Below are 25,710 nucleotides of genomic sequence, written 5' to 3' on the forward strand. Positions count from 1 at the left end.
GTGGCTGAGTCTAACAGCAGACTACTAGAATTCCAGCCAGGCCAAGCCCATAATCCCATTACTCAGACTGAAACTCAGGTCAGAGGGCAGAAATCCAGCTTTTCCTTGGATCAGACAATTAGGGAACTACTGAAAGTTTTCAGGTCTGCGGCCTGAGATGTACCTGAAATCCTTAAAAACAGTAGTAGGTAGAGCTCTAGGCCCAGAGGGTGGAAGACCTAAGTTATATTCCAGCCTCAGACACTTATGAACTGTGACTCTTTGGGCAACTTATTTCGCTGCTGTTTGCCTCAGGTTGCTCAGCTATAAAATGGGGATAATAACAGCACCTGCCTCTCAGGATTGTTGTCAAGATCAAATGAGATATATTTGAAAAGCACTTAGCATAGCGCCTGGCACATAAATTCTTATTCCTTTCCTCCTTTTCTGGTACCCCAAGAAAGCAGCAACAAGGCCAGCCTAGACATTCCCTTGAGAAGTGTGAAGAGCCTAGCCCTAACATAAAGTCCAGAGTCAGGAAGAGGGCTTGGAAATAAGAGCAAAACAAAAAGAATCCCACCATAAAAAGCTATCATGGCAACAGGGACACTCAAACCATTAGTCCAGCAGAAGATAATAAGTCCAAAACAGCTACAAGCAAAGCCTCGGTGAAAAACACAGTTTGCACACAAATTCAGCTAGAACTTCTGGAAGAGAGGAAGGAAAGGGATTTTTTTTGTTTGTTTTTTTAAGCATGAAAATATCTTTAAAAATTAAATGAGAATGCTAGAATAAAAAAATGGAAAGAAAAGAGTTATAAAAAAAATTGAAAAGGACAATAACAGCTTAGCACAAATAAGTTTGGAATGATAAGTTGGTTCAAGGTTTGCAGGACTTAAAAGCTAAACAGAGGCACTTTTGTCTGATCATAGACACAATAGAAAACAACTGGAATTATTCATTTAGAAAGGGATATCATCAGTTATGCACTTATGGAAGATTTTTCAGCAGCAGTATGGTGGATTGATTGGAGTGGGGAGAGGCTTGAGTGGGGAGACCAATTAGGAGATTGATGCAGTAATCTAGACAAGAGATGACCATGTTGGACAGAGTTCTGACTTGGAGTTAGGAAGACCTGAATTCCAGTCCAGCCCCCCACATTACTAGCTGTGGGACCCTGAGTAAGTCATCCAGCCTTTTACCACCTCAATTATTTCATTTCTAAAATGGGAGGGTAAATAGCACCTCCCTACCATGGTTGTTGTGAGGACAGAATGAAATGCTATTTGTAAAGCAGCTGTAAACCTTTAAAACGCTACATTAATACCGGCTGTTATTGTTATTCTCATTATGTGTGATCCAGAACTAAGGTGGTATCTTTGTGAGCAGAGAGAAGGGGAACACTGAGAGAAGCTGTGAATATAGAAACAGCAAGATTTGTCACCTGATTGAATATGTGAGGTGAGGAAGGTTGAGGAGGCCTTGAAATGCTGAGGTTATGAACCTGAAGCACTCCATCAGTCAGAACACTTTCTTTTATTGAGGTACAGTAAAATACAGTTTTCTATTCAAATCATAGTAACTGTAGTACACCCCTCTGGGTCATTCTGCTTTTCTCTAGCAGTTTGGCACATTGTCATGGGGGTGAACACATGTCCATATATATAAGTATATTTTATATACAAAAAGTATATATTTATATGGAGACATCTTCCTGAGTTCAAATCCAGCCTCAGATACCTACTAGCTGTGTGACCATGGGCAAGTCACTTAATCCTGTTTACCTCAGTTTCCTCATCTGTAAAATGAGCTGGAAAAGGAATGGCAAACCACTCCAGTATCTTTGCTAAGAAAACCCCAAAATGGGGTCACAGAGAGTTGGACACAATCAAAAACGACTGAACAGCAACAAGAATGTTGGTAGAGAGGGCACTAGTATCTAGAATGACCAGAAAAGGCTTCAGATAGAGGGTGCTGATTGAGCTGAGTCTTGAAGTAAATCAAGGAGATTCCAAGATGAAGAAATGAGAGGAAAGATTATTCCAGGTATAGGAACAGCCGGTGGAAAGGGAGACAGAAGGTAGCACATCATGTGTGAGAGGCAAGTATGCCAGAATGACTGGACAAAAGAATCGATGTGTACGGTTAGATAATTAGGAAAATCAGATTGTACAGAACTTTAAATGACAGGAGAGTTTATATTTTGACCTAGAAGCACAAAGAAGTCCCTGGAATTTATTTAGTAGGGAGTAGAGGTGACATTTAGTAGCTAGGAAAGGCAGTGGATAGAGCATTGGATTTGGAATCAGGAACACTCACCTTCATGAGTCAAATCTGGCCTTAGACACGTATTAGCTGTGTGACTCTGTGTGGCCCTGTTTGTCTCAGTTTCCTCACCTATAAAAACCTAAAGTAGGAAATGACCAAAACCACTCTTACTATCTTTGCCAAGAAAACCCCCAATGGCGTCACCAAGAGTCTAATAGGACTGAAAATGGCTTAATAACAATATAAAGGCAGGAGTTGGTGGAGGAGAGGAAAAGGATAAAATGTGCAAACTGTTAGAGAAAAGTAGAATGACCCGTGGTGGAGGACAGGAGTGGGCGGTGTAGTGTGTACTATAGTTACTGTTTGTTAAATGGAAAATTTTATTTTACTGTACCTCTAAAGAGGAAAGTTTGCTGACTGAAGGAGATTAAGGAAAAGTCTGAAATGACAGTGACAAGCAGAGAGTATTCAACTTCCCCTTCATGATTACTGCATTGTGGGATTTTAAGGTAAGCTATAGCCATCTCTGGAAAAGATAGCTAGAGATTCTTAATCAGAGGAGAGCCAGATCTCAGTGAAAGAATGTAAAAGAAAAAAGCCAATGATGAAAAGCAGAGGGATGGGCAAGGCTGGAAGGAGGGAGCATGTCAAGAATGCCAGAGGACATAGTAAAAGGGTTGGGTAGAGCGGTTCATGCTTCCTCATTGTAACTGTGTAACAATATCCTGTTATGTCAGTGTACCATAATTTATCTGCCACCTTCCATTTTATTGTACATTTAGGTTGATTCCAGCTTTTTTATAAGCACAAATAATATTGCTATACGTCTCTGTGAACAGATAACTCTTTTTCCTCTCTGATAACTCTTTTAAAGGGTGAATATTTTTGTAACTTCTGCAGAGCACTGACAGATTGGATATCACCAGTGTGCAATTCTCCCAGCAGTGAGTGAGAGCCTCTCTTTCTTCTATCTCTTTTCAATTTCACGTTATTAGATACCGGCCATCATTCTGTCCTGCTTTAAGTCTTTTTTTAGATCTTATCAGCCAATGTATCACTCCCAATTTTATGTCACTTGAAAATTGGATAAGCATTGCGTCTGTACTTCAATATCTCGATCAGATATCTTGATTCGAACACAGTAGAACAAAGGGAAATGCCCAGAATATTCTACAAGAGACCTCTCTCTAGCTTGACATTGTTGCTTTAATTCTGTTTTTTGGGTCTGATAATTCAAACAGTTGTTCATCTAATTTTTTTGTCACCTAGCCCACATTTCTTCAATTCTCCAAACAAGGCACAGAATAAGACACTTTGTAAAATGTCTTATTAAAATCTAAGTTTACTATTTCAACAATTTCTTCTTAATAATGTTTAAAAAGGAAATGTAATATACCATCATCTATTTTTAATAAACTTTTCTTGCTTTTAATGATTACCACTTCCCTAAGTATTTGCTAACAAATCCTATAATATTACCATTGTACTATTTTCCCTTGAGTGCAAGACTAATTTTTCTAATCTTAGATTTGATTGTGTTGACCTCCTGCTTAAGAATTTTTAGTGGATCTTCATTGTTTAGAAAATAGAGCTCAAATTTCCAGGATTTAACTGTTATTTCTATGTATAGTTACTCATGGTGTAGACATTCAACCCTAAATTTTTCTTAAACATCTCCTCTTAGATGTAACACACTGCTGTCTCATATTCAGCATGCCTAAACTTATTTGTCCTTCAAAACCTGCTCTTCCACCCTAATTTTTGTGTTTTTTATTACCATAGTCTTCCAGTTAACCTATGCTTAAAACCTTGAAGTCATCTGTCTCTTCTCTCTGTCTTCTGCCCCATATCCAATCAGTTTCCAAGTCCTATTGGATCCACCTCCACATTTCCTCTTTAATCTTTCTACTTTCTTTCTACTCCCCTCCTTATTTATCTTCACAACAGGACAATTGCAGTAACTTACTAATCTGTTTAGTTGCCATCTTTTTAAAAACAGATTCTAAAGTTTCACCTCTTCCAATATCTCCTCTGCACACCATGTTACATTAATAATTCCGATAAAAATCTGGTCATGTCATCCCACTGTTTACAAATTTTTAAGTTTCCTCACTGTCTGTTTTATAAAATCTAAACTGCTCAGCCTGACAATCAAGGTTTTCTATAGTCTGACCTCAGCCTACCTCGTACTTTTGAGTGCCTTACTTCATCAACTTGATGTACTCTCTCCTTTTCTCTTAACATAGTTCTTAGCTTTTCTGCCTCTATCTTTGACTCAGAATTTGTTCCAGTGTGAGAGAGGTATCAGATATTTTTTTTCTCAGTGATTATAGCATTTTGCTGAGTAGTATACAATGAGGAAGTTGAAGGAGTGCTATGAGCAAAAGCCAAAGCAGATGGGGTGAACAGGGGGCCTTCCTTTCAGGAGCATATAGGAGGTGGAGAAGAGGGAAGGATTTTCTGGAGGACCTGGATGGTCACTCTCAAAGGAGTCAGCAGGACTGGTCAGGTTAAGGCATTACATGAAGGTTCCATGATCCCTCTCTTTATCTTAGGCAGAAAGACAAGGTTGGCACTTAACTAAAGACTCTTGGTGTGAACTAAAGGAAGCCAGAGAATTTTGGTAGCAGGATTTTTTTTTTTTTACCTAATCGGACCTGATGGGTAGGCTTAGGTCAATGGTTTATTCCCCAGGGGCAGATTAAAATGGGAGTAGAAAGTAAATTGGGGGTATGAAGGGTAATTAGAACTGCTATTCAAGGATTTCTTCTATCTTTGTTTTAAGGCAATCTGCCCTTTATTTCATGCTCAGTGAGGCCTCTATGTAGTATGATGAGGAAGTAGAGGATGACAGGGATACAAGTAGAGCTCTATTTTGAGAAAATAGGGAGATATAGGTGTTCTTGGACACTGACAAGAGAATTATAAAAGAATTTTAAATAGGAGGAGGACTTGAACATCTTGCCTTTCCTTGGGGTCATAGTGACTGGCTTTAGAGAAGGAATATCCTGGTCCTGCTCTCCATCCCTGGGCACAGAAAGGTGTGTTTAAAGTAGATCTAGTCCCCAGGTTTTCTGAATATAGCTGTAGAAACATTTAACTGGAGTGCCAAAAACTTAGGAAAAGACTTTGAGGTATTTCTCTCAAATTCAGGGATGCTGAAGGGGAAGTAGAGGAAAGAGGGTCCCTGCATCATTTGCCCCAGGACTGACAGAAGAAGAGGCACTGGCTGAAGCTGGAAGTGTCCAGTCTTGGTAGTTGGTCCTCCCAATGCTATAGTGCCTCATGTTGGTCAGGGGCATTTCCTAGAAGGACTAAGTCGGGAGACAGGGCTCAGATTCGCCTTCTCTGGTTGTGTGGAGGGGAGAGGGCGTATGTCAGGGATAGGGAACCTGCAGCCTCAAGGTCACATGTGACCCTCTGTCCTCAAGTGCAGCCCTTTGACTGAATCCAAACTTTACAGAACAAATCCCCTTGATAAAAGAATTTGTTCTGTAAAACTTGGACTCAGTAAAATGGCCACACTCAAGGACCTAGAAGGCCATAGGTTCCCCACCCCTAGTGTAAGTATGTCCAACAACTGGTCAAGTTAAGGCACTTTGCTACTATTTCTTTTAGCCTGATGTAAAATACTATGGGAGTCTTTCCCCATGATCACAAAACAAGCAGGTGAGGTAGCTAAGGGAAGCACAGAGATGGACCTTCTGAATGGGAGCACAGTCCCTAAAGCAAGCAATCCAGCAGGCCCTGCCTCTTTGAACCCTGTTTCTCCAAATAGTTTCTTTGCATAATGGTAGACCCATTGTACCATGCAGATTTGTCTGAGCAAGATCTGTCTCTCTTTAAAGATAGTCCACTCTAGGCTGTTCAGGACAACATTGGTAGGGTATCCTATTTTCCAGGCCATCAAAACCAAATGGAAAAAGGGAAAGGTGATGATATTATAATTGCTGTGCTTGTGGGCAGCTCAGTCGTGCTCACCAGACCAGCTGGCTGGGGTTTCTGGCCTGGGCAGAGATGGAGGCAGGCAGTGTAGCATAGTTCTAGATTGTAAACAACAATAGAATAGAAAAGTACGAGCACGAGCCATGCTCCTCCAGCATAGAGTGGTACCTTCTCAGTGTACTAAGCCAACTCTGGCAGCTCTTCCAGAAGCCACTAAAGAAGTCTGTCATGTTTTCTGCTGGCACCATTCCTCATCTTGTCTTCAGCTTAGGACTTGAGTGAGAGAGTAAAGAGACATCGCTTTATCAATTACAGCTTTTACTGAACGCTGCTCTCCAGGGAAGTTGGAGGAATGGGAAAGAGCAAAAGGGATGGAGAAAGCAGGGCCCTTCCCTGGCACAGGCACAGAGGAGGTGAAGAGAGGAGAGGAGATTCTGGAGGACCTGGATGGTTGCCCACAAGGGTCAGCCCATCTGTAAGGGGTGAAGCCCTGCATGAAGATCCAGGGAACCTCTGCGTACTAGGCAGGGGGCTGGGTTTCTGCAGACCTCATTGGCCATTCCTAGTGTGAACTAAGGGAAGCCTATGAATTTTGGCTATGGAAACTTTTGTGCCTGATCATGGCCCAAGTAAGGTTGGGGTCGAAGGTGTTTTGTTTTGTTCACCATTTCTATAGGAGAGAAATGTCCTACAGGAACAGTGAACTCTTAGGTCACTGGGACCAATCTTGAGGAATTTTCTCCTGTCTTCTTAAGGCAAACTCTGCCTTTTTTCTATGCTGTTCTCTAAGATTAGAATGCTCAAAGTTCCCAACCTATCCTGATTTCTAATTATTGAAATCCTACCCATTCTTCAAGATCCAATTTAAATACTATTTATTCCAAGAAATCTTTGTATTAATAATAGAATTTGTTCATATCTCCTCATATTCTCTTATTTCGCAGTTATTTATATATGTGTCTTATCTTTCCTACCAGACTCTCGTCTCCATAAAAGAAAGAAACGTGTCTTATTCATCTTTGTATCTCTTCTCGTACCCTTCACCTCTAGAGCCATTAATAAATATTTGTAAAGTTTTTGAACAAGTGAGAATTAGCACAAACATTTAAAACAAATTAGAACTGAAGTTTAATTATTATTCACTTATTAATAAAGTTAAGGCACTGTGCTCAGGACTGAGGGTACAAAGACAAAAGTGAAACAGCCAAAGACCTCTGGCAACCTGCATCCTACAAATAATAAAAATAGTAATATTTAACATTTATATAGCAGTGCCAGGAATCATGCAAAGTGCTTTACAATTATCATTTAACCCCATAACAACCCTGGGAGGGAGGTGCCATTATTATCCCCATTTCCCACATGAGGAAACTGAGACAAACAGAGATTAAGCAACCTGCTCAGGGTCACACAGGTGGTAAGTATCCGAGGCCTAATTTGAACTTAGGTCTTCCTGACTCCGGGCCCAGCGCTCTGTCCATGGTGCCATCTAGTTGCCGTAAGAGCAATATTGTGTGTTTGTATGGTGACTCAATAATTGATTTTTCTGACTGCATTATTGATAATGCATTTAAGTTACATCATACTTACAGTTTTGCTCTGTGTGTGTGTGTGTGTGTGTGTTTTCAAAGAGAAAAGAGCTTTCATCTTCCTAATTTTGAGTAAAAGAGTAAGAAATATTAAGATTGTGATACTTGTTTTACTATAAAGAATAATGAAAAACCATAATTTGTGGCTATCCTTTATTAACCCTCTCTTTTCCACCCAGCTTTTTTGTTTTATAGCATAAATCTATGCTTAGCTGGTATGGACGTGGGGTCTTCTGTGTTAAGTCCATGTCTTGATGCTTTCTTTAAATTTCAGTTTGTTCCTTGGCCAGCATTAATTTGCCTACCTTCTCAGATTTCTTACGTAGCATTTTTTTTTTCTAATCTAGCAGGTTTACCCATCATCAGAATACTATATCCCTCAAGAGGAGTTTAATTCTTTCTAGCAGGCATGGTTTACGAAGAAAGTTAATCAAACAGCTTGGGGAGCACAAACGGATCTATCAGTGCAATATCTGTAGTAAAATTTTTCAGAATAGCAGCAACCTTAGTCGACACATCCGTTCTCATGGTGAGTTTATGTTTCACACTGACAAACTGAATCAGAGTGATATCAAGTTGTGCTCTTTCTTGTGCCTCTTTTTAATGAATTGTTCTCTGTGACTTTTTAATGGCTGCTACTGGTAGTTGGAGAGCACATTTCTCTAAATGTTGACATGTCTAAGGTCAAGAGTGTGGGTGGGGAGAAAGAGAGGAAGGCACCCCAATATTTAGAAGGATTTCCAAATCCTTTTTCCAGTGATCTGTATGCTATCTGAATTATTCATTTCCATGTCTAAACTGGCAAACCTTTTTTTTTAAATGTTGGTTGAATCCTCAGGTGATAAGCTGTTTAAATGTGAAGAATGCGGAAAATTGTTTAGCCGAAAAGAAAGCCTAAAGCAGCATGTTTCGTATAAACACAGCAGAAGTGAGGTGAGTGGAAAACACTTAAAAAGGTAGATGACTCTGAAATTATTATTGGGAAAAAAAAGATTTACCTGAGAACTTAGAGAGAGCTACTAAGGCATTAAAGTTACTAAAGGAACAAGAAAAGATGAAGCACCTGGATAGAAACGAAGGTTGGAAGATAAGATCAAAATAGTTTAATATTATTGAATTGAGATGTTATTTGCTTAAAAGTATTATATTCTTTGTAGGGTTATTAATGGACAGGAGTGAAAATTTCTTTGTTTTCAAGTAAGATTGCATTTGAGAGGAAAATAGAAGATGAAAAAAATGGGAAAAATAATGTCACTAAAAATGGAAAAACTTAGAATACAAAAGCAGTTGATGTTTGTTTCAAAGATGTATTAATTGCAATTAAACAAATATTTGAATGTGTATTATGTGCCAGACACTGTTTTAGGTACTCTGTACCAGTGGTTTCAAATTCAAATAGAAACTGGGATGGGAGTTTGACACCTCAACTCTAGAGGATATAAAATTAATTAGATATGATCTCTGTCTTTTATTAATAGAAATTAATATTTAAATAAATCTAATTTAAAATAAAATATAAAATCTTAGCGCTTTCATATAATATGGGAGCTTAATGCTATGGGAACTCTTCATGGAAGAAATAACATTAGTCTTCATAGAGAAGTGATTAAGGAGATGAGAGGAAAAGGTATATCAGAGGAAATGGAAAGAAAAAATACAGATGCTAGAAAGCATGTTAAAGAAGTGATGATGAGTCCAGTTTCGCTGAAATATAGGATATCTTAATGGGAGTGTTGGATGATATGTTAGAAAAGTAGGTCAAGACCAAATTTGTTGAATAGCTGTATTGAGAGAAATGGACACTTACATGCCCAATTAAAGATTTGGTTTTGAAAAGTGTGAACAAATTCCAATTCTCCATCTTAATTTTAATTTTTCTTCATCTTACTAAATATGTTTTCTATTTGAACATAGATTGATAGTGAATACAGATATAGGTGTGGAACTTGTGACAAGTCCTTTCGAATAGAGAGTGCGCTAAAATTTCACAACTGTAGAACAGGTAAGAACAACTCCGTTCAATGGTATGCAAACGAACTGGCAAAAACTGAAATCAACATAGTATAAACTTTACAACTTTTCACATACAATTTTTAAAAAATAATATATCTTTTTACTGCAATCACTTTACATGATTTCACAGATTCACAATATCTTGACATATGTTGTTTAATATTTCATTATGAAACCACACTTTTATTGTGTTGGATACTAAATGTACCTTTGGACAGTCTGTTTGTCCAAGTCTACCCTTGATTAAATTTTCCAGACCACTGAAACATGTTTAATCTCAATTTCTTGGACAGATTTCTTAACTTTTCATAATATGTAGCATGATGCAAAGACAGATTGTAGAATTCCAATTCCAACTGGAAATTTTTGTATTTCTTAGGTATAATGGACCTAATTATAATGGATCTAATTATAGATATAATTGGACTTTTAGGCAAGCCTTGTCCTTGACACATCTCAGCCATATGACCCTGGGAAAATTATACAGAACTCTAAGTTCCCTAAGTGGTTTCTAAAACTGTAAATTGAGGAATGTTTGCTAATCTTCACTGGTAGAAAAGTCCCACACTGAGAGTTCTTTGTGTCAATTAAATTATAACTCTATTTAAAAACACACACTAACAACTAGCTATATGACCCTCAAAAAAGTCATTTAGCCATTCTGAGCCTGAATCTCTTTCCTTATGTGCAAAATGGAGCTAATAAGAACTCAAGATTTGCTTCAATATAAGAAGAAGAAATAAGTGGCATTTAAATAGTACTTATAGTGTTTTAAACACTTTTTATACATTTGAGCCTCTAATAACTTTTAAAGAGATGATTATTCCCATTCTGTAACCTAGGAAACTGGGACTCACCCAAGTGATTTGCCCATAGTCACGCAGCCAGGAAGTGACAAAGCCAGGGGTAGAGTTCAGAGTCTTCCAGATTCCACATACATCACTTGAGTTGATATGTTAAGTATGGAGAACCCACCGTCTTACCTTTTTTTAATTAAATTTCATTTGTTTCAATTAACAAAAGTCTTTTTTCTCCCCTTCTTTCTTTCCATTCATTGGGGAAAAAATCACCTTCTTAGGGAAATCAGAAGCTGGGAGAAAGCTGATCCATGAGAAAGAGAAATCTAACCAATAGAACAGATGCCATCTAGAAAATAACACCATGCTGGTAGTCATGAAGTCAGAGCAAGACTTGAAAGTTTCAGGCTTTCACTGGTCAATAACTAACTCAAGATGTACAGAAAGTAGGTAATCTTAGAGGCCTAAGGAAGGAGGAAGACAGGATGGACACCCATTCAGAATTACTCCAATCTAGAACCTGGGATTAGGGAATCTTCCCATCTTTTCCTGAAAATTGTTCCTTCAGTTTCTCCCTACCTAAGGGTTCATTTTCTGCTTCTTACAAACATGTTCATGTTAACCCCGTCTTTAAAAAAACAATTCAGTAGATCCCGCTATTCCCTTAAACTATCATCCTATTTCTCCTCTTCCTTTCTCAGCCCAAGTCCTGGGGAAAAAAATCTATTTGTCCTCATTGTTTGCACTTCTTCTCTCTCATTTTTCACTCTTTTGCAGTCAGGCTTCTGACTCCGTCAGTCTGCTAAAGCTGCTCTCTCCAAAGTTGCCAAATGCCAAATCGGATGCTCTTTTATCAGTTCTTATCCCTATTGATCTCTCTGCAGGATTGGATACTGATGGCCATTCTTTATTCCTGGATATTTTCTAATTTGTGTTTTTGTGACTCCACTCTCTGCCAGTTCTCCAGGGTGTCCAGCTATTCATTTCAAGTTTCCAGTACCCTTTGCTGGTTCATCTTCGGTATCACACCCACTAACTACAGGTGTACCTGAAGGTTTTCTTTTTGACCTTTATCATCACCTCGCACAGCTTTAATCATCACTATGCTTAAAGTTCCCATTTGATCAAATCCCAGTCCCTCTCTTGAGCTTTAGATCTACCTCATCAGCTGCCTACTAGAAATTTCAAACTGGATATTCCATAGAATCTCACTCCTTACATGTCCAAAACAGAACTCAATATATTTCACCCCAAACCCATCCATCTTCTGAACTAATCTATTTGTGTTCAGGGCACCATCATTCTTCTAGTTTTGCAATCTCATCATGATCCTTAATTCTTCATTTTTCCTTACTCCATATAGCTAAACCAGAGGTTGGGAACCTGCAACCTTGAGGTCACATGTGGCCCTCTAGATCCTCAAGTGTGGCCCTTTGACTGAATCTAAGCTTCACAGAACAAATTCCCTTAATAAAAGGATTTGGTCTATAAAACTTGGACTCAGTCAAAAGGCTGCATCCAAGGACCTAGAAGCCCACAGGTTCCCCACCCCTAAAAAGTTACCAAATGTAATAGTTTTTGTCTCTTATACATCTTTTTCCTCTCCGTTCTCTTCTCAGTATTCAGTCATTAACCTAGTTCAGGTCCTCATCACCTGTATCACAATATTGTTTTTGTTAAAGTGGTCTGCTTGACTGTCCCCATCAATCCAATCCATTCTCTACACATCTGCCAAAGTGTTTTTCCTTAATTGTAGGTCTGATTATTTTTCTTTCCTACCCATTAAACTCCCTGTTACCTCCAGCAAAGGCATTAAATATGCATATATTTACATGTGGCCCACAGCACTCCTGAGTGCTTCCAAAACTAGATTAAAATATAATGGGGAAATATTTTTTAAAAGAAAATAAAACAAAGATAATGGTATCTATTAAAACTAAGTTACCATATGGCCTGGAAGGATCCTTGTGTGTGATGTAATGGCCCTCATTTCTAGTTTAGTGTGAAATCACTTGCCTCCAGGATCAAAACTGAACTCTCGTATAGCTTTTAAACCCGTTCAAAATATACCCCTGTCTACCTTTTCTGCTTCATGATTCCTTCCTATACTCGTTGGTCTACATAAACTGGCTTTCTTATCGTTTCTCTCATATGACACTCAATCCTCCATCTATATGCCTTTTCAATGGGTATTCCCCCTTGCCTGGAATCATCTCTCTCCTTACTTCTACTTCTTCAAATCCCTTATTTCCTTCAAGACTAATTTCAGATATTTCTTTCTACATATTACCTTCCCTATGCATCTCCCCCACTACTGCACTCACTCATATCCTACATCCTGAAATTACATTGTATTTATGTAGTGCAGAATTGTATATGAATTTATATACACTCAATATTATAAAAGCTGCATTTTTAAAGTAAAAGTTAACTGAATTGTAAAAAGTATGTGTAGAAAAAATATTAGTAGATTTCAGTACCTCATTTTTAGAAATTAGTAAGTCAAATTTTAAAAACAGGCTTCAAAATTGAACAGAACATGAGAAAAATCATATTTGATAAATACATGGAGGAAACTGCATTTACTAGAGATTTTACTTTTTAATCAACTATGTATTCAGTGTTTAAAAAAATATTCTAGGAATGTTAGGGCACAAAGAATATGCAGAAAAGGAGAAATTTTAAAAGTCACTTTTATAGACCACAGCACAATTAGAATAATAATTCGTAACAAAAATATAATCAATGTATGAATGCCTAAATGCAGACTAAGAATTACATGCTTAAGAATGATTTCTCAAAAGTCAAATTATATAAACAATTAAAATTATATCAAAGATAATAATGTAATATATTAAAAATTACGGAATTGAATTCAAGCAATTCTTAGTTGGCAGATTTATGTCTCTGTGACAAGGTTGAGGGAAAAGAGGTTGCTTATTATGTCAGCATTATTATTTGACTTAGTCATGGGAGTTGTAGCACTAGTTTTATAACAGAATGCTATAGAACTATATCACTATAAGCTGGTTCTCTAGGCTATTAGGAAAATTAAAACATAGAGGGAAAATGACTGGTAAAAATCAGATTGACATACCTCAGTTTCTGGAGAATATTATGTTTTATTTAGAAAGCATTAAAGAAAACCCCAACAAAGCCAGTAAATCATATAAGCAGCTTCTAAAAGGTAGAAGATATTTTCACAAAACCCATCAGCATTTTTATAGATCAACCAAAAAAAATCACTGACTTTGAATCTCCTCTGGTCTGCCGGCTGTTTCTCTACTGCCTGTAAACATGTCCATGTCTCTCCCATTCTTCAGATACCCTCACTTGAGCCATCCATCCTTGCTAGCTACAGCTATGTGTCTCTTCTCCTTTTTCTGGGTGAAACTCCTAGAGAAGGCTATTTACAATCAATTATTCTACTTCTTTTCCTTTCATTCCCCTCTTGCTCTGCAGTTTGACTCCTAACCTCATCATCCAACTGAAGCTGCGCTCTCCAGAGTTCCCAGTGATCTCTTAGTCACCAAATCTAGTGACCTTTCTCAGTCTTCATCGTTTTTGACCTTTCTGCAGCCTTTGACACTCTTGATCCCTGTTCCTAGAGATAATCTTTTCTCTCTGTTTTCCTGATACTAAGTTCTCCTCATTCTCCTCCTGCTTGTCTGACTGTTCCTTCTCAGTCCATTTTTGTTGTGTCACACCTATTACCCTTAAGGGTTTATCCTAGGCCCTCTTCTTCTCTCTCTATGCTACTTCACTTGGCAGGGGCAGCTAGGTGATGCAGTGGATAGAGCACCAGTGCCGGAGTCAGGAGGACCTGAGTTCAAATCTCACGTCAGACACTTAACACTCACTAGCTGTGTGACCTTGGGCAAGTCACTTAACCCCATTTGCCTCATCCTGGGTCATCTCCAGTCATCCTGATGAATATCTGGTCATTGGATTCAGATGGCTCTGGAGAAGAGAGGCTGGTGACCTGCACAGCCCTCCCTCACTCAAAACAAAGTCAAGTGCAAGTCATGTCATCATTTCCCTGATGGCATGGTCTTCTTTGAAAATGAAGGACAAACACACACACACTTCACTTGGCGATGATGTCACCTCCTACTCTGTTGGCTGTTATCTCTATGCAAATGATTCTTGTACTCATTTGTCGACCTCTAATCTGTCTCCTGATTTCTCATCTTTCATTTCCAGCTGTCTATTGGACGTTTCAAACTAGATATTTCTGGAACAATTTCAACTCAAAATGTCCAAAATGAAACTCACCTTTTCTCTCCAAAACTTCCCTTCATTCACACTTCCCTATTACTGTCAAAGATACCACCATCTTCCCAGTCACCCAGGCTCACAACCACCTCTGTGTCATCCTCACCTCCTTATTCTCTCTTATTGCTCCTCCTTCCGATCTTTTAACAAAATCTGTCCATTTTACTTCCTTAACATTTGTCTCTTCTGACACTGCCATCACCCTTGGTTCAGGCACTCATCCTCTACTATTCCAGTCTTACTGTAATAGTCATGTGGTTGGTCTCCCTGCCATGTGTCTCTACACTGTTTCCCATTCTCCACTCAGCTATCAAACTGATCGTCCTAAATCACAAGTTTGATCATGTCACCCCTACTCTTAATTCAATTCCAGTGGCTCCCCTTTGCCTTCAGGATCAAATAAAAAATCATGTTTGACTTTTAAAGTCCTCTATATCCTGGCCACTTTGCATTCTTCTTACTCCTTACACCTCATGCTATGCAGTCCATGACACTGGCCTTCTGACTCCAGGGCTCTGTGGATTTCTTGAGGGATCTCAGCTCCTCTGCCTTCAGAGCCTCACAAGCCAGCTCTGTGTGTCTCTGGCCTTTCTTTGGTCACACAAGAGCCTACCAGCCTGCGGAAGTGCTGGCTTTGCTAGCTGACCCCCTTTCTTATTGTCTGTGGGCTTTTAGATGACTTTCTTTGCAGTTCTAACATGGAAAATGAACTTAGTAATATTAGTATTATCTCATTGTATTTCTTGATCATTAGTTCGTCTAATCCACATTTCAAGTTTTTGTTGGAACAGCTATGTGGGACTTGGGTCTCTTGAAGTAACCATCTTGCCCAGAAGTCTAACCTATAGTTTTCAAACTCCATTCTCTTCACTTTTCTGAACATTTCTTCTTCAGTTTTCTAGGATCCCTTTTATTCTTTATAGTCTCAGGAATCACTGGAAGTGAGTTAGTAATCATATCCACAACTATAGCAGCAATAAATTCATATTATTCTTGCAACAAAGGAAGCAGATAACAATCTGGAAAAATGTTGAGGTGTTATTGTATTGAAATAAATTTACGCATCTTTTCAGATAATTGAAAGCATTTGCCAAGCATAGTACTAGGTGCTAGAAATAGACCCACAGAAAGAATCCCTGCCCTGCAGCAGCTTACATTCTAATGGGCAAGGTGGGTGGGTGAAGGATAATACTTAAGGGAGTGGTGACTAGGGAACTCTGTTTTGGTCTGGGAAGTCACAGCAACCGTGAGCTGATCTGTAAGGCAATCTATTGACACCATGCCCTTTCTAGAAGCAGTGGAAATATTTATTTGATAATTTGATAATTCTTCCCAGAGCAAGAGGTAAAAAAGGTAGCGGCAGTTGACAGATGTCTTGTGAGAAGATGGCTGGGTGAGGCATGGTTTTGGAGTCAGCTAGATGAATTTAAGAGATGTTATAAAGGTGAAATCAACAGGCCTTGGCAATAGCTTGGATATGGGGGGAGTCAAAAATAATGAGGAATCCAGTATGACTCTTAGGGTTGTGAGCCTAAGGGACAGAGAGAATAGGATTGCCCTCTACAGAGACAGAGAAGGTAGTGTTTCGGGGGAAAGATTGTGACTTTTATTTTGAACATAGACTTTAGGATGTCTACTAGACATATAGTTTCAGATGTCTAAAAGGCAGTTGGAGATGGGCGATTGGAAGTCAGCAGAGAGCTTGGGGCAGTAAAGGTAGATTTGAGAATCATCAGCATAGAGATGGTGATTAAATCCTTGGGAATTATTGAGATCTCCAAATGAGGTGGCATAGAAGGAGAAGGGAAGAGAGCCCAGGAAAGAACCCTGAGGGACGTCTGTAGTTAGAAGGCATGATCTGGTAGAGGATCCAGCAAAGGAGATAGAGAAGGAGCAGACAGATGGGTTAGGAGGAATACTGGGAAAGAATAGTGTTCCAAAAACTTAGAGAGAAAAGATTGTCAAGGAGAAGAAAGTGATCAAAGGTGGCCAAGGCTGCAGAGAGGTCAAAGAGCATGAGGATTGAGAAAGTGCCATTGGATTAGGCACCTAAAAGATCGTTAGTAACTTTAGAGAGAGCAGTTTCAATGGAATGATAAGGTCAGAAGTCAGATTGTAAGAAATTAAGAAGAGTGAGAAAAGAGAAAGTGGGAGCAACTGTTGTAGATAGCCTTTTCAAGGCGTTTAACTACAAAGGGCCAAAGAGATAATATAGGATGCTAGTTAGTGGAGATGGATCAAATGAAGGTTTTTTTTTTTTTCAGAAAAGGGAAAATGATGTATTTTTGTAGGCAGTAGGAAATGAATCAGTAGACAAGAAGAGATAAAATAAGTGAAAGAGTAGGGATGTCAGAGGGGGCAGTCTGTTGGAGAAGACAGGATGGACTTTCCTCACCAAGGAGCTTGCTAGACAATTCACAAAACAAATATTTTATTTTATTAAGGGGATTTGTTCTGTGAAGTTTGGATTCAGTCAAAGGGCTGCACTTGAGGATCTAGAGGGTCACATGTGGCCTCGAGGTTACAGGTTCCCCACCCCTGCCCTAGACAGAAGAAATCACAGGCCGTCACTCACCTTCTCCCATGAAAAATGCTTCCTTTATTTGCATAACTATACTGGGCAGTGGGAGTCACAAATAAACTAGCATTAAGAATAAAATGATATATATGTACACTGACTAGAGCTAAGGAGTTAGAGAAAACAACAGTAAAAAAAAGTTACATAATACACTTTGTAAACGGATGTTAATTTTCATCCAAAAGATAATTTGGTTCTATATTAAAACCACCATGTATATCTTTTGAAGTGGGCTTCATAACTGATAAATATACAAGTTTACAAACACATAATACAATCATGTAGTTTCTCCTGTATCTCATGCCCAACCATCTGATCTATGTTAAACAGAAAAATTAATACTTCTGACAGTTTTTCTCTAGTCTCATATTAAGAGCCATGGAAGGGCAGCTTTCTTTAGAGAATGGTAACATTTTGCTTTGGAGTCACTTTCAAAGGAGGAGCTTCACAAATGTTATGGCTGTCATTCTTTTTCAGTTATTTAATTGGAATAGGGGAGATATTTTTAGATAAGACTGCTTTGGGGGGTTTTAGTTATTAAATTTATTGGTACAGATGAAATTTTTAAAGGTCAATTTTGGCTTCTGGGAATACTCGTTCTACGCTCCTTTCATGATGATTTTTCCTTGCCTTTCCCTCCTGATATTGGTTATCATTATGAATGAAGGTAGCTGCTGTGGGTATATTATATATTTTTGCTAAAAAGAATTACTTTTTCAAAACATTTTTTTCCTTCTTTTGGCAGATGAGAAGACATTCCAATGTGAGATGTGTTTCAGATTCTTTTCTACCAATAGTAACCTCTCTAAACATAAGAAGAAGCATGGTGATAAGAAATTTTCTTGTGAGGTATGCAATAAAATGTTCTACCGGAAGGATGTCATGCTGGATCACCAAAGGAGACACTTGGAAGGTGAGTACATTTGCAGTGAATATTTCTGCCATGATTTCCTTTTGCTATGTCACATTATGTATCGATATAAATTAAAAATCACTTAGCCAGACTGTTGTAATTAGGAATAGAGAGTATTGAATTTTAGTTTTCATAAGAAACTTGGAGAAGAAATGTTCCATGTGGATATGTAAGATGTCAAATGCAGTCAAGTGGAAACAAGAATTTTAATGCTATTTAAAAAATGAAAGAGTGCTTGGTCCTAATTGATGTAATAGTTGTGAATATGAAATAAACATAGCAAGAATGGTAGAAAAAGTTTTTGGATATGAAAATTTTTTATCGTAAAATCTTATTATTTTATTAAAATGTCATTTTGAAAACATTTTGTCATGAAGCTATACATTCCCAATTGCTGAGACAATGGGCATCGACTAGGATTTGACTTTTTTAAGAAAGATAAACAAGGATTGCTGTACCTCTATTCTGTATATATCTTAAATATCGAATTATTTACATGTTGTACATCCCATTGAAATGTATGCTTCCTGGTTATAGGGACTGCTTTTACCTTTCTTTGTATTCCCAGAGCTTAGAACTCTTAGTCCTTAACAAATTCCTGTTGACTGATGGACTGATTTACAGTCTGGTTTCCATTCCTGTCATCCAACTGAAATTGCTTTCTCCAAGGTCATCAATGAGCTCTTTATTGCTAAATTTGGTGGCATTTTCTCATGGCTTATTCCTCTTGGCTTCTCTGTAGTGTCTGATGCTGTTAAACCTTCCTTCTGAATTCTCTCTTATTCCTCAGTTTTAATGACATGACTTTTACTTTTTGTCTGACCCTTCTCAGCTTCTTTTGCAGGATCATCATCCGTGTCTCACTTGCTGTGTCTGGGTGTATACCATAGGGCTCCAACTTGTGTCTTCTCTCTCTATGCTCTCTTAATAGTTTCTATGAGCTCAACTATCCTCTCTATCCATATGAGTCCCACATCTACATCTACAGCTCTTATTTGTTTCCTGAGGTCCAGTCCTTTATCTCTAAGTCTCTGCTGGACGTCTCCACCTGGATGTTCCATAGGGATTTCAAACATGTCCGTAACAGAGCTCATCATCTTTCCCCTTCGGCCCACTTGTTTTGCTAAACTCTCTGTTCTGGTTACCTGTGTTCACAACCTGGGAATTATACTTGATGCTTCACTCTCACTTGCTCAATTGATATCTAATCAGTTACTGAGTCTTATTGATTCTGCCCCTTTAATGTATCTCCTATCTGCCCCTTCTTGGTGCTCATACCATGACCAATGTAGTTAGGCCCTAATCATGTTTAACTTGAACTATTTTCATACCTTCCTAGTTGGTCTATTCCTTCTCCAATTCCTTTTCTTTAGAGCTGCTAAATTGATACTACTAAAGTACAGGTCCGACCCTATGGTTCTCCTTTTTTGCTTCCAGGATAAAGTACAAAATCTTGTGTTTGGTATTTAAAGCCCTTCCCCGTCTGGCTCCAGCCTACCTTTCCAGATTGATTACATGTTTCCTCACTCTCATACACTCTGCATTCTAGCCATTTGTAGTTCCCCATCCATGATAGTTCATTTCCTGCCCCTGTGCCTTTGCACAAACTATATTTCTCCCTTCCCTTCCCATTCCCCATGGTCTTCCTCTCCACTTCTGCATTTCAGATTTCCAGCTCCCTTCAAGCCTCAGCTCTAGAGGCTAATCTTGAGTACCCCAGTTGTTAATGACTCAACCCTCCCCTTACCCCCCCAAAAAATCCTTTTGTATTTATTTTGACTTTTAAAAAATATACTGTCTTTATATCACCTGTATTTCCCATTGTATTCCTCTGACTCCTCTCAGAGCCATCCCTTATAATAAAAGCATAAGAAAAGGAAAAAAAAGTTTTTCATAACTAAACAACATGACAAAAAAGTTTGACATCATATACAGTCTCCTATATGCACTCCTGCTCCCATCCATCAGGGAAATTATCTTCCTCATCTCCTTTTGGAGGCCAAACTTGATCATTATAACTTTGCAGCGTTCAGGTTCGATTATTTAGTTTTTGTTCTTTCTGTTTACATTGTAATAGTTATCATGTCTGTCATTTTCCTGATTCTGCTTTCGAACGTGTTTTGCATTGTATGCAAGGATGTTCTATCATCCGAGGAGAATGGAAGCTTCTTGGGGGTGAGAACCGTATCACTTTCATGTCTGTATACCCACATTTGTGTAGCCCAGTATTACATATAAGTGGGTTCTTAGCAAGTGCTTGTTGAGTGATTGGAGAGACAAGTTGCATGTTTGAAAAAGCCGTACTGTCGTAGACACCGTGTTTTCCAATAACATAAGGTTTTTTGCTGTCAGATAATGATCAGAATAGAAGCCAAAAGAGGAGTAGTATATAGGTTACTTTATGAAGCACTATAATATGTCACTGTAAATAACATGGGGCATTCAACAGTTGTAGTGTCCGTTTCCATTGTACTGAATGTAAAAACTGATTTTTGTTTTGTTTTTTTCTTGTCTTTTGATGGTGGGGGGTGGTGTTTGGCAATTTAAGGAGTCAGGCGTGTGAAGAGAGAAGAGTTTGAAACCAGTGGAGAGAGTGTGGTCCGATATAAGAAGGAGCCCTCAGGATGTCCTGTGTGTGGAAAGGTAACAATTTATCATTGGTCTAAGCAAACGTAGATGTTGTTTCTCAAGACTGCTCAATATTTTATTTACTTAAGATTATTTTATTTAAGAAATAGGAACTAAAACTACAAATTTCAGTCTTAGAGCGCTAAAAGTAATTCTTTTAAGGTTATATAAATAGTAGAGACCAGTGCTATTGTTTTACGCGAGTAGATAATAATCTTTATTTGAAAAACTAAAATGACCAGGCATTTTTATTATATCTTTAGAGTCATGTGTACGTTCTGAAAGAAGCAAGTTCTTCTGATTTTTTTCCCCTGGCTGTATGTTCATTTTCTCTATTTCTAACCACTCCCCTGTTACTCCCTCTGCCTTTTTTGAAGTCTTTGAAAAGTTATCCACTGTATTTATAATGTAGAGCTGAGAAAAAAGTATAGAGACAGAAATTAAAAGTGTATTCAACTGAGCTTTTTACTCACCTTTAAAATATTTATTTTCCTTTTTGCATTGCCAAGTTTGCTTTTTCTGTGACACTGAAAACTAATTAGTTGTCAGACTAAGGTGGAAATGAGAAATTAGCAGTACCACTTGTATCCTGTCTTGAGGGCTTTAAGAGCACTTACTGAAGTCCTAGGCAGTATTTCAGTAATTCAGTACCCTTTCCCCCAGTACAACTTGTAACACCCACATTCATCCCAATTTCCCAGAACCACATGGCTGCTCAGGAGAGCAGGGAGCCACGTGATTTCACAATGGCAGGGACAGAGTGGGAAGATGTTTCTGGGCCACATTGAGAGCTGTAGGGACTTGGTCCAGAAGCCGCAGAGCCTCAGGGACAGTGATGCACAAGTTCTTTGACAAGTGAAGGAAGTTTAAGACAAAACCTCAGAGAAGAGGTCCTACAGATAATGCCATATAAATAATAAATACGTAAAATAGCCTGTATATACATACAGTGTAAAATATTAGTTTCACTTTTTATAGTGGCAGAAAACTAGAGTCAAAGCACCCGTTGATTGGAAGGAGCCGAACAGTCTATGGCATGATAGTAATGTGAAATATTTCTGTGTTATTTTTAAAATATAAAAAACTTAGAGAAACTTGGGAACACTTGTATTCTGTAATGCAATCTGAAATAAGTGGAAGGAAAAATACACACAATGACACCAATAGCCTGTTCCCCGTTCCTGCACTGAAGGAAGCGGTGAGGAGGGAGAGATGTGTGAGAGGGCATGAGCAACTCTGGTGAAGCCACTGCTGCCTCTCCAAGGCATCAGTAAAGAGCTCTCTTGCAGCAGGGCCCTCCAGGCCACTGGCCATGTCTTTAGGCAGCCCTTTCCCCCATCTTCCAGGAAAGTAAAACGCCATGGAGACAGACAGCAGCCTGGCTGCTGTGCCTCTTCTACGGTAGCTGCTACCTCTTCAGCAGCCACAACTCCCAAAGATCCAGAAAGCAAAATTCTCATTATGACTTGGCTGCATCAAATTGAAATGGATGTGGTTTTTATCACTTTGAAATAACATCAAAGAGGATGTGTTTGTGCATCTGCCTTATTTCCTCTCTATACTCCAGTCAGATTTTATTACTTGGTATATGAACCATAGGGTCTTACCTACTAAGGCTTGGGCATAGTAGATAGAGTGTTAGACTTGGAGTCAGGAAGACCTGAGTTCAAATCCCTCCTCAAACATTTCCTATGCTTGGCCTCAGTTTGTCATCAGTATAATAAAGGAGTTGGACTCGATGTCCTCTAAAGTTCCTTCTAAATATGAATCTATAATCCTATAAGCACTGGACCTTTCTATCTACCCTGTAGACAAACTTTTGTGTATGGTTGTCTCCCTCTTTAGAATGTGAGTTCCATGAGAAGAGGAACTGTCTCACTTTTTTATTTCCAGTGTACTTCACATAATAAGTGCTTAATGAATTTTTTTTCTTCACTCAATAACATAAATGAAAGCAGTAAAGAAGAGCTGGGCTCTTACGTAGTTATGGTGACTGATCTTGATCCCAGAGTAAACCATAACTCCTCCTTCTCTGAGATTTGGGAGACTGTGAATATGCTGACACCATCAGCTGCAGCCACTGTGTCTGTTGGTTTTGGTTTTACTTAAGTGTTTTTCTTAGAATGAAGGATTCAGTGAGGTTGAGAAAGGAGAGTGGCATTGCAATATTCAGAAATAACTTATGGAAAAACAAAATACATAAACCATTTTTTTTAAAAATTTGGCACAATTATTACAAAATTAGTAAAATTCTTTTGCTGAATTAGAAGAAAATAAGAAAATTCATTTGGAAGAACAATAAGTCAAGAATATCAAAGGAAATAATGAAAAAAATGTAAAGGAAGGCAATTTAGCAGTACCAGATCTTAAACTATATTATAAGGCAGTTATCACAACTCTCTGGTACTCGTTAAGAAATAAAAAGGTGAATCAATGGAATAGAGTACATGTGGAATTTACAGCAGCAAATAAACATAATAACTTTGTATCTGACAAGTATAAAGACTTAAGATTCTGGAATAAGAATAATTATTTGTTAAAAATTCCTTGGAAAATCAGAAAACAAACTCAGCATAGACCAATATCTTATACCATTTCCCAAGATAGGGTCAAAATAGATACATGACCCTGATATAAAGAGTGCTATTGTAAGAAAATTAGAAGAACATAGAACACAATACTTATCAAACTTATGGATAGGTGACCAATTTATAAATGAACAAGAGATAGAAAGCAAAATTAAGTGTCAAATGGATAATATCAGTTACATAAATTGAAAAGTTTTTGTACAAATAAAACAAATGTAGCCAAAATCAGAAGGAAAGCAGTAAATTGGGAGAGAAATTTTATGGACAGTTTCTCAGATAAACGTCTCCTATCAAAAATATATAAAAAATGTTGTCAAATCTATAAGAATATAAGTCATTCCCCAATTGATAAATGATCAAAAGATAGGAACAGGCAATTTTCCAGTGAAGAAATCAAAATATTTTATAGTCATACAAAAAAATTCTCTAAATCGTTAGTGATTAGAGAAATGCAAATTAAAACAATCTTGAGATATCATTTTACACCTACCAGATTGGCTAAAATGATTGAAGGGGAAATTGACAAATATTGAGGGAATGTGGAAAAATTGGGACACTGAATCTTTGTTGGTGGAATTGTGAACTGATTCAACCATTTTGGAGAGCAATCTGGAATTATGCGCAAAGAGTTATTAAACTACTTATACCCTTTGACCCATCAATACCACTACTAGGTCTATTTCCAAAGATGATTAGGGAAAAAGGAAAAGAACTTATATGTTCTTAAATATTTATAGCAGCCCTCTTTGTGGCAGCAAAGAACTGGAAACTGCAGGGATGTCCATCAATTTGGGAACGGCTAAACAAGTTGTGGTGTCTTTCTGTGATGAAATACTACTGTGCAATAAGAAATTATGAGCTCAGTGATCTTAGAAAAACATGGAAAGACTCACACAAAATAATGAAGATGAAAATGGCAGAACCAAGAGAACATTGTATATAGTAACAGTAATATTGTTTTAAGAACAACTTTGAGTGACTATGTCATTTTATGAGCATCCCTGCAACTTCTCATGTGACCCTGGGCAAGTCACTTAAACCTTTTTGTCTCAGTTTCCTCATCTGTAAGATGAGTTCAAAAATGGCAAGTCACCTAGTGCCTTTGTCAAGAAAACCTCAAATGGGATCTCAAAGAATAGTTCTGTTGGGTGTATGACTTCCTCTACCTCCATTCACCATAATCAGATGATGAGAGTTAAACCCTAGAGGTGGAATTTAACAAGGTCTAAGTGGTAAGAAGACAGTATGGAGTCAAACTGGTTAACTATAAGGTTTTGGAACATTTGCTTAAAAGTTTAGATTTATTGACTTTATGTCATATCATCTCTGCTCCTCTTAGTCACTTCATTAGTCCCCATGGGTTTAAATGATTTTTGTGTAGGTAGTTCACAGATCTATATAGCCAGCCCCAATATGTTTCTGAAACTCCAGTTATGCATCGTTAGCTATTTGATAGACATTTGGTTTTCATTTTGTTGTCATATAGGAAATCTAACACTCAGTATATGCAAAAGACTACTCATCTTCCCCCTATTCCCTAAAGCCCTCTCCGCCAAGCCTACCTCTCCATTTAAACTTCCCCATTTCTGTCAAGGGCATCACCATTCTTCCAGTTACATTAATCTGCAGCATCAGTGTTAGCCTCAACTCACTCTTCCTCACTCCAGATATCTAATTAGTTGCAAAATCTTGTCATTTCTTACCTCCACATCATGTCTTGCATCTCACCCTTTCTCTTTATTCATGTAACCACTGTTTTAAACCATTCTCTCATCACCTCTTGCCTGGACTGTTGTTCCTAATTGGTCTCCCTGCCTCAACTCCAAACATCCAGTCAGTTGTCAAATGACAGCATTTCTACCCCACAACACGTCTTCCCTCTGACCCCGCTGTCAACTCACGTAGCTTCTGCTTTAGTTAAGTCCCTCATCACCCCTGCCTGTTATGTTGAAATGGATTCTGAACTGGTCTTGCTGCCAAGACTCTCCCTATTTTCATCCATGCTCTAAAGCTGCCACAGTGATTTTCCTCAAGTGCATATAATTTTCCTATTAGTAAACTTCAGTGATTCCCTGTTACTTTTAGACTTAGATATAAACTCTTCTGTGGCTTTTAAATCCTTTTACAACTTCTCCCT

General features: G+C 38.2%; 1 protein-coding gene across 4 annotated transcripts in view; it reads left to right on the forward strand.

The window, feature by feature from the left end:
• PRDM15 (PR/SET domain 15) overlaps window positions 1-25,710 on the forward strand; it is a 171,578-nt gene that overhangs the window by 83,091 nt on the left and 62,777 nt on the right. For 2 of the 4 annotated variants that reach the window (XM_072614748.1, XM_072614747.1), the window contains 5 exons: window positions 8,129-8,310; window positions 8,620-8,714; window positions 9,696-9,783; window positions 18,190-18,357; window positions 20,906-21,000. In XM_072614748.1, the coding sequence (XP_072470849.1) occupies window positions 8,129-8,310; window positions 8,620-8,714; window positions 9,696-9,783; window positions 18,190-18,357; window positions 20,906-21,000 (628 nt within the window). The remainder of the gene's footprint in view (window positions 1-8,128; window positions 8,311-8,619; window positions 8,715-9,695; window positions 9,784-18,189; window positions 18,358-20,905; window positions 21,001-25,710) is intronic. The other 2 variants (XM_072614746.1, XM_072614749.1) reach the window with 1 other exon arrangement.

The sequence above is a fragment of the Notamacropus eugenii genome, chromosome 5 (assembly GCF_028372415.1).
Source record: "Notamacropus eugenii isolate mMacEug1 chromosome 5, mMacEug1.pri_v2, whole genome shotgun sequence".
Taxonomy (NCBI): domain Eukaryota; kingdom Metazoa; phylum Chordata; class Mammalia; order Diprotodontia; family Macropodidae; genus Notamacropus; species Notamacropus eugenii.